This window comes from Toxotes jaculatrix, chromosome 10 (assembly GCF_017976425.1).
Source record: "Toxotes jaculatrix isolate fToxJac2 chromosome 10, fToxJac2.pri, whole genome shotgun sequence".
Taxonomy (NCBI): Eukaryota; Metazoa; Chordata; class Actinopteri; family Toxotidae; genus Toxotes; species Toxotes jaculatrix.
The window spans coordinates 23913510-23927809 of NC_054403.1; the positions used below are offsets into that span (position 1 = coordinate 23913510).

A 14300-nucleotide genomic window follows, 5' to 3' on the forward strand; every position below is an offset into this window, starting at 1 on the left:
ATTTAATCTGCATTTAAAGAAACACTATTTGAACAATAATTTCTCACAGATAGCAGCTCATTAGAAGTCTGTGCCCAGGCAGGAAGCATTTCTGTAGTTCGAATTATGGTTCACACGATGTACAGTCCTGCTGGTTTATATTCTAGTCGTCTAATTAGGGACTGAACCTCCACCTGGGACACAGGTGAAAGTAGTTAACGAGCAGGTAGGATGACCACCAAAGTTCCTGCGAGTTTCCTCTCAGATGCTAATCATGACGTGTGTAGAGTATTAGCCTGTATTAGAAGCACTTTCATACTCAGTGAATGATTAGTTTAAGAAGAGAATTGATGAATAATGGGCGGACAACATAATATAATACTGTGTTAATCTTTTCATGGGCGTGTTTTTGATGCTGCTGTCAGCCCATATTGGTATCAGATAACTTATGGGCCATAGCCAAGAGTTTGAACACAAAAAGAAGTAGATTTGAACAGTAAGCTAAAACTGAACGTGATGGTCTGCAGTGCAAACACAGCCGAATACTCTTTGAAGTACGGTGTGACCATGAAAGGTGTAGCTGGCTTTCTCCCTTGAGGAGGTGAGAAGCTGTACCATACAGTATTTAGGACAGACACAACTGTCCTCTTATGGCTTAGTGGGTCAAGGAGCATAAGTGGCCTGTAAAGCTAGCCAGAAAGTCCTAAGGGAATTCAAGAGGAAAATCCTATAGGCCCTTCTTTTTTTTTTGAACTCGGCAAATCATCTAAGCCTGTCAGTGGTGCTCATAAGCAGATACTGCAGTGCAGTCCCACAGCCTGACTTTAAAAAGTGCTTCTTTCCCTGCCCAAAAAAGGACTGCACACAATCTACAGTAACTTGATTAAGAGCTACTGTATGAAAGCTTTTACAAATTAAATTGTGGCCAAACAGTGAAAGGCTATATGGAACAACAGGGAGTCTTGCAATAATCCTGTCTGAGAAAAGTGCGGTTCAACGCAGTGCTCACCGCTCCTCCATACAGCTGTGACGAGTTATTAAAAGTGTAACCCGGGCCCAGGGGGTGGTGTGTAATTTTAGAATTAATATACAATTTAGAGCTTGGTGTTTGCAGCCTCTGAATTATTCAAATGCACTGCTGCTATGGGCTTGGGTCTGGCGAGGGTACGGCAACTGCTATGCATACAAATTAATATATTATGTCAGTATATGAAAGAATAGGAGACGACACAGATCAGGGGAACATAAACATTGGTGCCAGGCAACAAAACAAGATGTTTGCTCGTGTGCAGAGTTCAAACCTGAAAAGCTGTACCGCACTAATGGGAATAGTCTAGGATGTTCGATTGTTATTTAAGACTAATATTGCAGCCTGTCTGTGGGGAAATCTTTGTTCAGTGGCCATATTTACATGCATGAAGTCTGCACTTCACCCGGTTACTCGAGAAACCTACGCTTGTCAACATATGCCCTCCAGTTTGAGAAATTTGATTAAAACACTGGGTTTGTATGGTATTAAATAAAGTCTGGCTCACAGTTTTATAGGTATCCTAAAAATATTAACAAAAGCATAGTAACGTATTAAAAACATACCGATAACAAGCTATAAGTTTTTTCCCTGCTGAAATCTCTTAAGTACCATTGTCACCAAGCACTGAATTTTAATGCTGTGGATTGATTTTCAGCTCTAAAGTGCACTGAACTCATTGTTATGTTCATGACACCAGTCTGAGACTACTGCTTTGTGACACGGTCCATTATCGTGATGGAAGTAGCCATTAGAAGATGGTAAACTGTGGCCATGAAGGGATGAACATGGTCAGTAACGATACTCAGATAGGCTGTAACATTCAAACCATGGCTGATTGGTATTAAGGGGCCCAAAGTGTGCCAAGAAAACATTCCCCAAACCACCACCACCAGCAGCCAGGACTGCTGACACATGACAGACTGGGTCCATGGATTCATGCTACTGATGCCAAACTCTGACCCTACCATCTACATTCCTCAGCACAAATCCAGATTCATCAGACCAGGCTGCGTTTTTTTTTTCCAGTCTTCAACTGTTCAGTTTTGGTGAGACTTTGTCCATTACGGCCTCAGATTTCTGTTCTTGGCTGACAGGTCTGCAACCTGATGTGGTCTCTGCTGTTGCAGCTCATCCACCTCAAGGTTGGACATGCTGTGAATTCTGGGCAGCTTTTCTGTTCATCACAGTTGTAAAGAGTGGTTATCTGAGTTAGGGTAGCCTTTCTGTCAGCTTCAACCAGTCAGTCAATTTTCCTCTGACCTCTTTCACCAACAAGACATTTCGGTCCATAGAACTGAAGGTCACAGGATGTTTTTTGTTTTTGGCTCCATTCCGAGTTTAAACTCTAGAGACTGTTATGTGTGAAAATCCCAGGAGATCAGCAGAAATACTCAAACCAGCACAATCACGCCACTGTCAAAGTTGCTGAGATCACATTTTTAAATAAATATGAATTTTCTTGATCTCATTGCTAGGTTATGTAAATAATAAACCTGTTGCAATTGAACACAACAATGCAGCACGTTGACAGAGGATCCAGTGTTACATTTCTGTAGCTGTTTCACCTCACCGTTGTTAGCATGCTGTGAAAATGTCATTGGTCAACCAGCTACAGTAATGGGAACACAAACACATTATTTACTGAAGTGATGAAGTTAGAGTGCCTTGGCACTGTGGACTGGACAGGTGTGACCTGACACACCTGATCAGCTTCTCTCCAAAGCAGATTATGGAGAGCGTCCCCAGATATAGTAAATGTGTCGTGTTTCACCACGCTACACCACACCTGTGAAGATTAGTTTAACCACTACACACCAATCGAAAAACATTTTGAATTTGAGCTTTTAGTTCATTAATAATGGTCTCAGTGATGTTGAGGTTAAGAATAATGCACTGTAGTTGTATTGTGACAATCCTAACTATAAGGAACCTAGTAAAAAAGCAAGTTTTTTTTTTTTTACTTTATATAAGTGAACATAAAAAAATGTGTTCTTCTTTGAAATAGCAACTGTTTGCAACACGGAACATGGGCTGTAAATGCCAGCAATTACGATGGAGTTTTACTGTGTCTCAGTTGTGTACCATGCCAGCACAAGTCATCCTTCATAACAGTTTTGCCACCACTGACACTTTTTTTTGACATGCAATAAGGATGGTAAGATTATGGTAAGTTCCATCAGGTATTTCATATGGCTAAATCAGTCTATTTATTCCATAAAATTGCATTTCACCGGCAGCCCAAGGTCTTGTTGCAGCCTGCATAACAAGCTCGGTTAGTGTGCCACACGCTCGTTCTGGGACTCCAATTACAGAGCATCCTGGAAACCGGTTGGCATTTGTCTGTCTTTGTCTCTTCCATGCTGACATTCAGTTAGGGTTTATAGGCCGCCGCGTTCCCTCTATAATTATTTTTTTGTTGTCTAAACTAAATGAAGAAATATAATATCCATCCATTCACCGCTCATCTTGTGCAGGGTAACAGCACACATTAGGTAAAAGACTGGGTGGGGTACACCCTCGACGGGACAGCAGTCTATCATAGGGCAAACAGGGCGAATATAATAGCCTCAGACAATTGAACACTGGGTGGGGGTGAACTGAGAGCAAATACACCAACCTACAATAGAACAGACTATCACCGGTTTTAGATTTTGAGGGAGCAAAGTATGTTAAAAACCTCAGACAGGCACATATTTTAAAAAGATATGTGGATTGTGGTATTGCTTTAAGTTATGGACGTGGCGGAGCCCCAGAACTATAATGAATGTATTCATATATTCTGAATCCCCACTTATTCTCCACCAGGAATTCTTTTGCACCTTTTTAAATGACTCACTGTACTCTGTTCAGCTGCTCCTGTGTTTCCACTCATTTTGGCTTGCTCGATGTCCATTCAAAAAGTAGCTTGTGACGTGGCTTGTAAAATTGAAGTTTTAATGGTAAATTGACCTCAGTTGTGTAATAATGAGAAGCCTCCAATGTACAGGGTGATGCTTGAATTATTTATGATTTTCTCTACAGTTCGCTTGCCTTCTCCTTATTGGGGCTGGAAATGAGTTTGCTGAAAACTGGCCAAAGTGAGATCTCCCCTCTCAGCTTACAGAACATGGCGCATTAAAGTGAATCACAGCAGACAGCTGGGGCCGCCCTTTATGGTAATGCACCCTCTACAATTACTGCTTCGACCTTCCCTGGTGAAGAAAAATGGGGAGACGTCCATTTAGCGGCCCTTTCAAACACTTAGTGGCAGACATGTTGGGCAGCAGGACCACCTTTTGCCTGACATTGACTCTGGTTTAGAGGAGACAGAAAAAGGCATTAGAAAGGTGATGGGTTGACAGATGAGATGCATCTGTCAACCAGCAGGAGGACCATGGCGCATTAATGCATCTGCGCCGCCCTGCACTACACCGATGGATGCCGCTGGTTGTGGATAGTGGTGCAAACCACAGCTGCAACTAATGGTTATCTTCACTGTGGATTAAATGATCTATTGATTTATGTTATCAATTATTAAGTAATCAACAGTTTTGTGTAAAGAGTTGGGCAGACAGTGCGTATAAAATGATAACAAATAGTGAAAAGTGCCCATCGCAATTTTCCTGCACCCAAAGTGACTCTTCCAAATTGCTTCCAGTTGTCAAACAAGTTAAATGTATTCAATTTTATAATGATATACAACTAAGAAAAGTCACTGCTCCTCATATTTGGGAATCTGGCACAAGTTGAAATTTTTGCTTGAGACCCGCTGTGAATGCAGGCATTAACTGTAGATATAAAGTAGAGCTGAAGTGATGATCCATTAATTATTTTGGTAATTGGAAACGAAAATGCCAGAAATTCACTGTTTACTGGTTCTCGAATGTGAATATTTGCTGACAGCAAACAGAATCTCTTTACATTTTGACTTGCTGGATAAAACAAGACATTTCAGTGTCAACTCAATTCATCAAGCCAAAAACTGTCACATCAATCGATAATAAAAATAATCAGCTGCAAATCTAATGTAAATGCACCCTTATAATAAGAGCTCTTGGGTATAGGAATTCGATATATGCAGACCAGAGTAAGGGTTGGCTGGCTGTGTTAAAATGTGATTATCAGGTGAGATATCCTCTTGTTAAACCAAATAAACTGATTGAAAGAAAAGACGATAGAGTGCTGCGATCCGAATGGGTTTTCTAACGTAGAGCTTTTTGTTAAAGCCAGAATCAGTTCTATGTATCAGTTTTCTGTTGCTTTCCATCAAAAAGTAAAATACCTAAATCCTTTATGCCACAGGTAGTCCAAAACATCCCACAGCAGATGAGCTTCAGTCATGCTATGGCTTTCATCAAACAACAATCCTATACCCGAGCTGCATGATGTCCAATGCTTGCATGTCACTGGAGAAGAAGGAAGAGGAAGGAATGAGAAATGGAAACTCACCCTTTATCCTCAAGCTCTCAGGGATCCCATCCTGCCGGAAGAAAAACAGAAAGGAGACCACAGTTATAATAAACCACAAGATCATGGCATCAACAATGTGACAGAAAGCTGTTTTCATTTAGCTGAATGAGTGAAATCCTTGGTGCCTGTACCACAGAAACTGTATTCTATAGGCCACTGAATACATTAGTGAGCTCTTTTTGTAAATGGTTCAGTGTTCAACTGAGTTCACATGTCAGTGAAGACGTGACGTAGAGATCCAGGGATTTCACTGTGACCACAAGAACTAGTCTGAGGCAATGTAGTGTGGCCTGTTTCACTGGTAACATATGCTGCACTGATAAGTCAGACGTTAATGTGCCATTATGTTAAGTGGTCATTTGCCCCAGTCACATTCACAATATTAATATTATTAATGCATCAACTGGTTAGCATAGTCATGTCCCCTATGATTTTATTTTGCATACTACAGGCATTTGAATTATTTTGTGTGTTTTTTGTTTGTTTTTTTTTATTGTTTTTTTTTTCCCTGTTCATCTTTTTGGATATTTTTCCTCTCACTCTGATTCCAATACAAGCAATTTATGGATCTTCTTGTTGTCCTACTGGTTTCCATCATGACTGCTGTCTTTCCTCCTTTCTGTTACCTTATTCATCTTTTTACTTTCTTTTTAAAATTAACCAAAATGTAACTGAACTGCATTGGATGAAAAAAAAAAAAGTACGGAGCCTACAGAAATCATAGTGCAGAGACGTATGAAAAAAAGAGCAAATAGCCGTGACCCCTTATGTAGGTTCACTATAAAATCAGATGCATTTAAAGCATGCATGGTGACAGTAGTAGAAAACATTGCTATGAGGACCACTATTCTAAGTAGCTGCTCTCCACAAACCATGAATATGAGAGAAAGAAGCATAAATATTTGATTTCTCTACAGTTAAATCTGCATAGCTCATCCTTTTCGTACTTGTGCAGAAAATTCAGTCTCTACCAGCTCGAGGAAGGTGGTGTTATAAAGAAAATGCAACAGGTCTGCTGTCAGTAATGAACAGCATTCCCTGACTGCCAGATGAAAATAGTAGATAGCTCAAGTCCTGGTTTTGCCCAGGAAATCTGCATACTATATTTTTTCCCTTTTTTTTTTCAAGTCAATTAATAGAGTATCAAATATATTAAAGGAATTTTACACATTTAAATTTGATTGTATCCAAGAGATATGGCAAAAAATAATAATTTTGACTGTAAAAAAATAATTCAGCTCACCTTGTATCAAAGTCAAAGTCAACTTTATTGTCAAAACCATATGTACAGGTCATGTATTTTGGTTAATATATACTGTATCCCCTGTCAGAGATGCTAGCCTGTGCCATTCTCTCTATATTGTCCTTCTCATACCTTCATTAGGATGGTACTGAGTCTGTACACGCATTTATAACTGCCGATGCTAATAAGACCCCTGTTAGAGGAAAGAACACCCACACGAGCAGTAACATGCGTTTAACAATTCCTAAGTTGGATGTAGTGACTTCCTGTGGCAGCCAGACTGCTGCTAAGTACAACTGTTAGTGCTCATGTACTGCAGCAGAAAACTGACAAGAAAATATCATGCCATCTATACCAACACCTACTTACTAAACTGTCACAAACACGTTACAACATCCTACTGACCAAAGTCAGTAGGATTCATCCGCTAGCTGCTGGGACATTTCAATCTGGACCAAAGTCACTGCCATCCAATAAGCCAAGCAGCTGTCCTGGCTGTAAATAAGCTGAAATCAGTCTGTGAAACCATGAACTAACAGACCGCTAAGTTAAAGATCATGATCTGGTAAAAAAGCTGTCTGTGCATCACCTTTGTGGATGTTTAACAAAACATTGTTGACTAGCGACCCACTAAGCACAAATCACAGAAAACACCTGTGGCACTCTGACATTCGTCGTATCCCCACCACCCTCTAGAGGAGGTGACATTTAGAACTGCACTACAGGTAGGGAAGATATCAAATGGTGCTTATTTGCATATGGCAGACAGTGTTCGCACTTCATTTGTTTGAAGAGAGTGATTTCCCCAGGGTCGTTGGCAGGCCTGTCTCTGCTGCCCTGAGACTCTGGGGACAGTGAAGCACACAGCTGTACACCCCGTGGTTCATCTGCCCCTGTCACAGCTAGCTGGCTGACCGCCCACATCTCTCTCTCTCTCTCTCTCTCTCTCTCTCTCTCTCTCTGGCTTTATCTCTCAGTCGCCCCTCATTCTAAAAACACCACCCTTCTCCTTGTCCTCTTTTGTACCGCTTCGGATTTCACATCTCACACTCGTCCACACCATAAGAGTCTAAGTACACTTCAACTTACAACACATAACTGTGAAATGTAACATATCTGTATGACAAATGAGTAGAAAATACACTACAATACCCTACATCCTATACAAAAAAAACCCCACACTGCTCTCAATGACTTCAATGTGACCAAAGCTTTGGGACAGAGTGCTGAAGCAGACAGCTCTAGAAAGACGAAAAAAACGGAAGGCATCCAGCAAAAAAGTTGAACCTGGCTCAACTACTGCCGCAGGCCAATGCCATTTCATCTAGGAATGAACTAAATCAAATAAGCACAAGAGCATATTCCCGGTAGATCACTCTGTAATACTGTGCTTCTGTTTGCTGTGAAATCATGGAGAAAGAGAATACATTTTTTTTGCACCATGATAACTGTCCAGAGCTGTCCTTGTAGTATTATAAACCACTAAGCAGCTTTTTGGCAAGTGCTCTTGTAGGTCAAAATTTTACATCACTTAACAAAAAAAAAACAACAACACTGGGCCATTTATGGCCTGAATGCTTGCAAAGCCTGGCACCTGAATTCACCTGTTCCCCTGAGTTTTGAAGATTTCTTCCGTGACCTCTGTGAAGCACTTTGCTATCTGTATTGAAAAGTACTATAAAAATAAAGTCTTATTATTTCCTGTGTGCCATATGTGGCCTGTGGTTAGCTGTGTTTGTAGCGACTCATAACAGCAAGGTGAAGCTAGCTGCAGAAAATCTGTCAGTCAACAAACAGTAGATAAAGCACAGTAAATTACGAGCTATACAACAGCAAAGACTAGCATGCGGCCGAACAGACTTAGAAGAACTTGGGTTTACACCAGCATGGGCATCAACGTCTTGTTTCAGCAGACTGACTCCATACAGTGTCTGCTTATTCAACCCCTGTGGAGACTTTACAGAGGCTGGTTACCTCAGCCTCAGGCTGGCTGCCATTTGAAAGTAGACAGCTCATCAAGATGAGTGACAAGGTTTGGGGCTAAAACTGACCGGCTGAGGAGGAGGGAGGTGGAAATAAAACTGACAGTAGTCACATTTAACACTGCCTGTTGCAGCTTTAACAGCAGCTACTGTATATCAAGTTGTTTTTTTTTTGTGAATTTTGTGATATATTCTTGTTCTTTCTCCCATTCTCTGTCTCTTTATCTCAATCTCATTTAGCCCACCCACCCCTCTCCCTCTCTTTCTCTCTCCCCCCCTCCGCTTATCCCCTGTTAATCTAGATTTGCCATGTGGCCAAGCCGGTGCTGGATAGACGGGGCTTTGCACACAGTTGTCCTTGCCTCCATTTTGTTTGTCCTGACATAACAGCTCGATGTCAGAGCGACAAACTCTCAGAAATTGCTTCTGTCCCTCGTGTCAAGCAAGCCTGACAACTTTTCAACAAATTTCACAAATTACACGTCGAGCCTCTCCATCACTCTTACAGTGCGGCTCATCGGGAAAGAGCATGAGTGGAATAAGAGGGTATAAAATAGGATCTTCATGTTACAGAAGCTTGGGAACAGTCACCATCACTCTGACTGGTATTCTCATTATAACCAATTATAATTAAGGCTGAATTCTGATGGACAGGATGTGTGTCCTATACCTGACCCCATGTGGTGGATTTCACAGTGAATTTATGAAACAATACCATGGGAATTATGGGTAGAACATGTGACCAGCTGTTTATGGCCGAGTGCCTCCTGGTGATTGAAGTCTTTGCGAGGAAAGCTTATAAGGTCGTATCCGATCCTGTTACCCTTGTCAAACACTGTCCTTCAAAGCACAGGAAAAGGCACAGCATTAGCACAGCCACTGGTGTATTACAGCGTGAAGAAAAGCACACTGCTCTGGATGTGTCGATGAGGAAATGAACGCAGTTATGTTGTATAAAAAATATTTTGGGTCACGCTGTTCCTTACACACGATGAATGTGTCAAGGTTTTAATTAAAAATGTGATGCAACCCAGAAATTATGAAATGAGTATTTGTCATCATTTGTAATTATGGACTCTCATTTACCTACAGCCCTTTGAAAGAGTACCACAATTTAAACAAACAATTTAAAATCTGAACTGCCAGCCATGTTCCAAAACTTGGTGCTGCTTTGATACAGTATCTCTTTTGAAACAGCTGTTCTTTAACGCTGCTCACTCAGCTGTATTGACAAGGGGATGACCCAAGAGTTTCTGCAATCTATCCAACAGTGGAGAGAATTTTCTAAGCAACAAAAAGGCCAATGACATACTTTGGAGAAGGGCTTGCGGTGTGGCCATTTTTCACCAAAGGGCTCTAAATTTCCACAGCCCCGTTTGACAGGCAGATAGATGAGCGGAGTTTACCTCTGTCCTCTCACAAGACGAATTGTAATGGTATGCAGATGCTGTAATGACATTCCTCTGCGATGTAATCACAGTGCCTGGCATATTAATTTCATTGGAGCGGAAAAGCACATACATCATTTTTGTAGCTTCTCGTCAAATTCCCGCTACATGTGGACATACATTACTTTAATTATTAAAGTCATGCTGGTTCCAAAACAGGGCAATAAAAGGAGAGAAAGTCAAAAGGAGTTAGCTCAAACAAAAGAAACTACACTTTGTTTCATACAAAAGAAGGTGAACGAGTGAAACGTAGGATTACGTTGGGGGCAAGAGATTAAAGTCAACACTGGGAGAGCCACCTAGAAGATTTGTGTCTTAGTCTCTTAAAGCTGTGAGTTTTGTATTCATCAAGATGTTTTTAAGCCAGTACTATAATGCAACACATTTATCAGGTACACCTGTACAATCTAATACAAATCCAACACAGCCGTTCCACTATAAAGTCTATTTTTACGACGCCTATAATCTTCAGTGTTTGACGCTGTCGGAGATGTTGATTCAGTTCTGTGTTTTAGCACTGAGGTCTGGTGGTGCTGCTGCACTGGGCTGTAGCTCTTGTACGGCTGATCTCTGCAGCCCGGGTATTTAGAAAGCATCTCCCTGAATAAACTGTTTGAAAGGTCACAACGTGTTTGACCATTGTGTCGACGCAACAGCTTTGCATCGCTCCCAGCTTCTCACTCAACTCTGATACAGTCCTATGACGTTCCCACCATCTGTTCCCTCTGTCTCCACCTCCCTCTCTTTCTAACCACCTCTCACCCCACCCATCCTCTAGTACCACCATCTTTGCCTTTCATTCCTGTGAAGACGTGACTTATGCCGACTGAAACAAATTTCAAATGCAATATTTAGTCTGAAGATGATGCCTTGATTTAAAAAGCTAAATTTTATTTTATTTATTTATTTATTTTTACAGGTCACTGCTAATTTTTATCTTGGATTGGATGGAGAGGAGATGTGTTTACAGACTGTGTGAACAGACTTTCAAAGGGGGCTTATGGGAAATGTGTACTGAAGGGCCACAATCTGACTAATGCCTCTTGACAAAACACTTTCCTCAAGTCCCCGTCTGCCAAAGCAGTCAATTTCTTTCCCAGTCTGGCTCTAATTGATCCATCTTTGTTACTCTGGAGTTTTGGAACCGAATCACAGAAAATAAAGCAAGCGTATGCTACAAGTTTAGAGGAGAAAAACCAGAACTTTTTTCTTGAGACGCAGTGAGAAAGATGAATAACAGCAGCAGATTTCGCGTGTGGGTCCTGCTTTGTATCAATAAGCATTCGGTTACATCTTTCACTTTAAATGTTCAGCTAAAATGCCACGCAACATCCTCACTTCATCCAAAGCTCATTTTCATCTTTGCTCAGCTGTGCCTCGCAATAATCTGATGTTGTCTTTGAAAAGACAGTCCCCTGGCACAGGGGGAGGGATAATGATTCATCAAGTATTTTTCAGTGGGAAGAAAAACAACAACCACAGGAGAGTCATCTGATGCAGGAAGAAAAGTGCCACTGTAATTAGTTTCATACTTGGCAAAAGCACATAGTTCTCTTGTTACAGACAGCAAATGAAAAGAGAAGTCGATCAATACCTTGTGTCGGAATCTCACGACTGGTCGATAGGGCGGCGACCCGAATCCTTCCTTGTTGGGTCTCCCGTCGGTGCCGAGCACAGCAAGCCCCAACAGTAAAATTGCCGCCGACCACCACCTGGCTGTCTTCATTGGTCTTTTCCTGTCAAAAACCAAACAAGAATGGTGAGTACTCTTCTCCAACACTCTGGAGGTTCACTTCTGGTTGGCCAAGACAATACATCAAACCCGCTGTAATTAGTGTAGAAAATGGGAACCGCAAAACTGTCGCTGGTTTAAACTAAAGCTATCAATACATGCCCCACACTCGGCGAGGGAGATTAGATCTCCTTTTGAATCAATTACAGGGAAATAGACGTCATGAGAAAATCAAAATAAAGAAGACAAAGAGCCAATATATTAAGGCAATTAAAGTGAGGGCTTTGGATTAATTAGGCTGAGTGTCTAAGTCAAGCAACTGTGATGTAGCGGAGAGATTACATTTTAAACAGTTTCCTTACACCCTCGCAGAGATGCCGCCCAAATTTTATCCTTTTTTTTTTTATTTAAGGGAGTGAGAATATTCACTTTTCATCTCCAACATAACTGCATTTTCAATTATTCATTACGCTGTGTGAAAACCAGTCTGACCTTTGCATGACATGAATTAAACAAAACCATATTTGTGGGGGGGAAAAAAAAAACATGCCCTGTGAAAATGTGTGCGTCCCAGAAATAGTGATGTTCTAGGAAGTTAAGATGCAGGAAACACACAGAGAGGAGGATATGTGAGAGGAGGACAAGCTTTAGCACAAATACACACACACACAAGTACGCAAACACACGCACACAAGCTTTTTGTTAAAATCTGCAATGCGTTTGTTCCTTCTTATTTTTATCCCACATCTTTATCTGTATTTATGCCCTCGGTTCTTTGTGCAGCACATCACAAAAATCCCCTTTGTTAGAGGAGCTGTATAAATACATTTGACTCAACTTGACTTGTTGATTTTTACAGGCGCACACTGAGCTGTACTTCCTAAGCCGTCTCAAACCACCAGTGGCTGCTCATCATCCTCCAGCGGAGGGAGATGACTGACAGCAGGATGGTGACCCTGCTTCCTTGTTCTTCTGGAGGGACACCGAGTCAGACAACAATGGCACTGTCGTGGCAGCTCTGTGGGCCCACTTGCTATTCACCGGAGGTCAGGGGGTCGCGCTAGCAGAGTGACATGTCACTGTGACGTGCCGGACAAAGAGGGAACATTGAAACTTTACTTCTGTGACTTTACGTGACTTGTATTACCACCCTGAGCTGCCTGACACCTGTACATTTTCTGCTCTGAAACTCCATCCCTTTACATGTGAAACAAACACTTTTTCTTGAGCAGATCTGAATAAATTGGTCTGTCTTGATGGAAATATAAAGTTCAGTTAGAAGAACAAATATCAACCGCTGGGACATGTAATATATAATGTAATTGCCTGCCAGATTCAACTCTGAATTTTCTGCCTTTTCATTTAACCTTTGACACTGGCATTTAAAAATCTAAGTTCTAGTGAAACTCTGAGACAAACTTAACAGAGTCTCCTCCTACACAAATTAGACCCATCACCAGCCCAAGCAACAAACCATCCAGCTCCTACCGTTGACTTTATAGAAACATCAAAGTAGAAGAGGAGTAAAGGTTTCTGGCACAGCTGCACCTACTTCCAAGGTGCACGGAGAAACATTAAAGTCAAATTTTCACAAATGACACAAACAAAAGGGCTAATTAGAGCAAATATTCAAAGGAAATATCTGCAAAGAAACTAATGTACAAGTCATATGCAACATATTATCTTAATGTTGCTGCATTAAGACTTTGTCGTTAGCCCATTTTCCTTCCAAGCAAAGCTTTTAGCCTTTGTAGATGAAATGTCTCGTCATGCCAGTCCCTCACTTTTGTCTCTGATGGTGTGGCAGGGAGGGGGTATTAAAAGTGCCTTGATAATCCAGCAGGCAGGCAAGTGTGTAGAAATTCAAAAGATCTCTGAACCTGGCACAGTAATTGTTAAAATGGTGGTAATGATCAACAACCTTACCAGTCCCCTGCAGACATATTATGGTCATTTTGTGCTATGTGGCACTAAAAGTCTTACTTTTTGCCTCTTTAATGCGATCATATTCGTTCTCTATGCATTTTCTGAACTCTCCAGATCCAGGTAGGAACCCTGCCTGCAGCTGCTGCTGCTCCACTTCACTGCTAACACAGTCTTTTAGCCACACGAGGTGGATTACCATATCTGCTAGGACAATCAATCAACTTCTTTGCGGCGTCCCAGTGTTAAATGGGTTATTAATGGACTAACTTTTGCAGGATGCTGTGTCAGAGACAGAGACATATGCACAGTTTTAAGAAGTTTAACTGCATCATACAACACAGTTTCTCACAGACACTTAACTCATAATCAGTCCCAACTGCAAAACGTACAAATAACTTTCCAGCTCTACTCCTACGGACTACTAAATCATTACTGGCAGTTTCTAAACTGCCAACTATGCTGTTCTCATTTCATTCAAAGACTCTCTTTTCCTCATAAAATGGCAAAGACT

General features: G+C 41.3%; 1 protein-coding gene across 1 annotated transcript in view; it reads right to left on the reverse strand.

Annotated features, from left to right (window-relative positions):
* Nucleotides 1-13988, reverse strand: part of fstl5 (follistatin-like 5) — a 124319-nt gene extending 110331 nt beyond the window's left edge. The window contains exons 1-4 of the mRNA XM_041047709.1: nt 13847-13988; nt 12760-12835; nt 11726-11867; nt 5438-5468 (exon numbers count right to left, since the gene is read on the reverse strand). Coding sequence (XP_040903643.1) covers nt 5438-5468; nt 11726-11867; nt 12760-12835; nt 13847-13988 — 391 coding nt within the window. The remainder of the gene's footprint in view (nt 1-5437; nt 5469-11725; nt 11868-12759; nt 12836-13846) is intronic.
* Between the last annotated feature and the right edge of the window lie 312 nt (nt 13989-14300).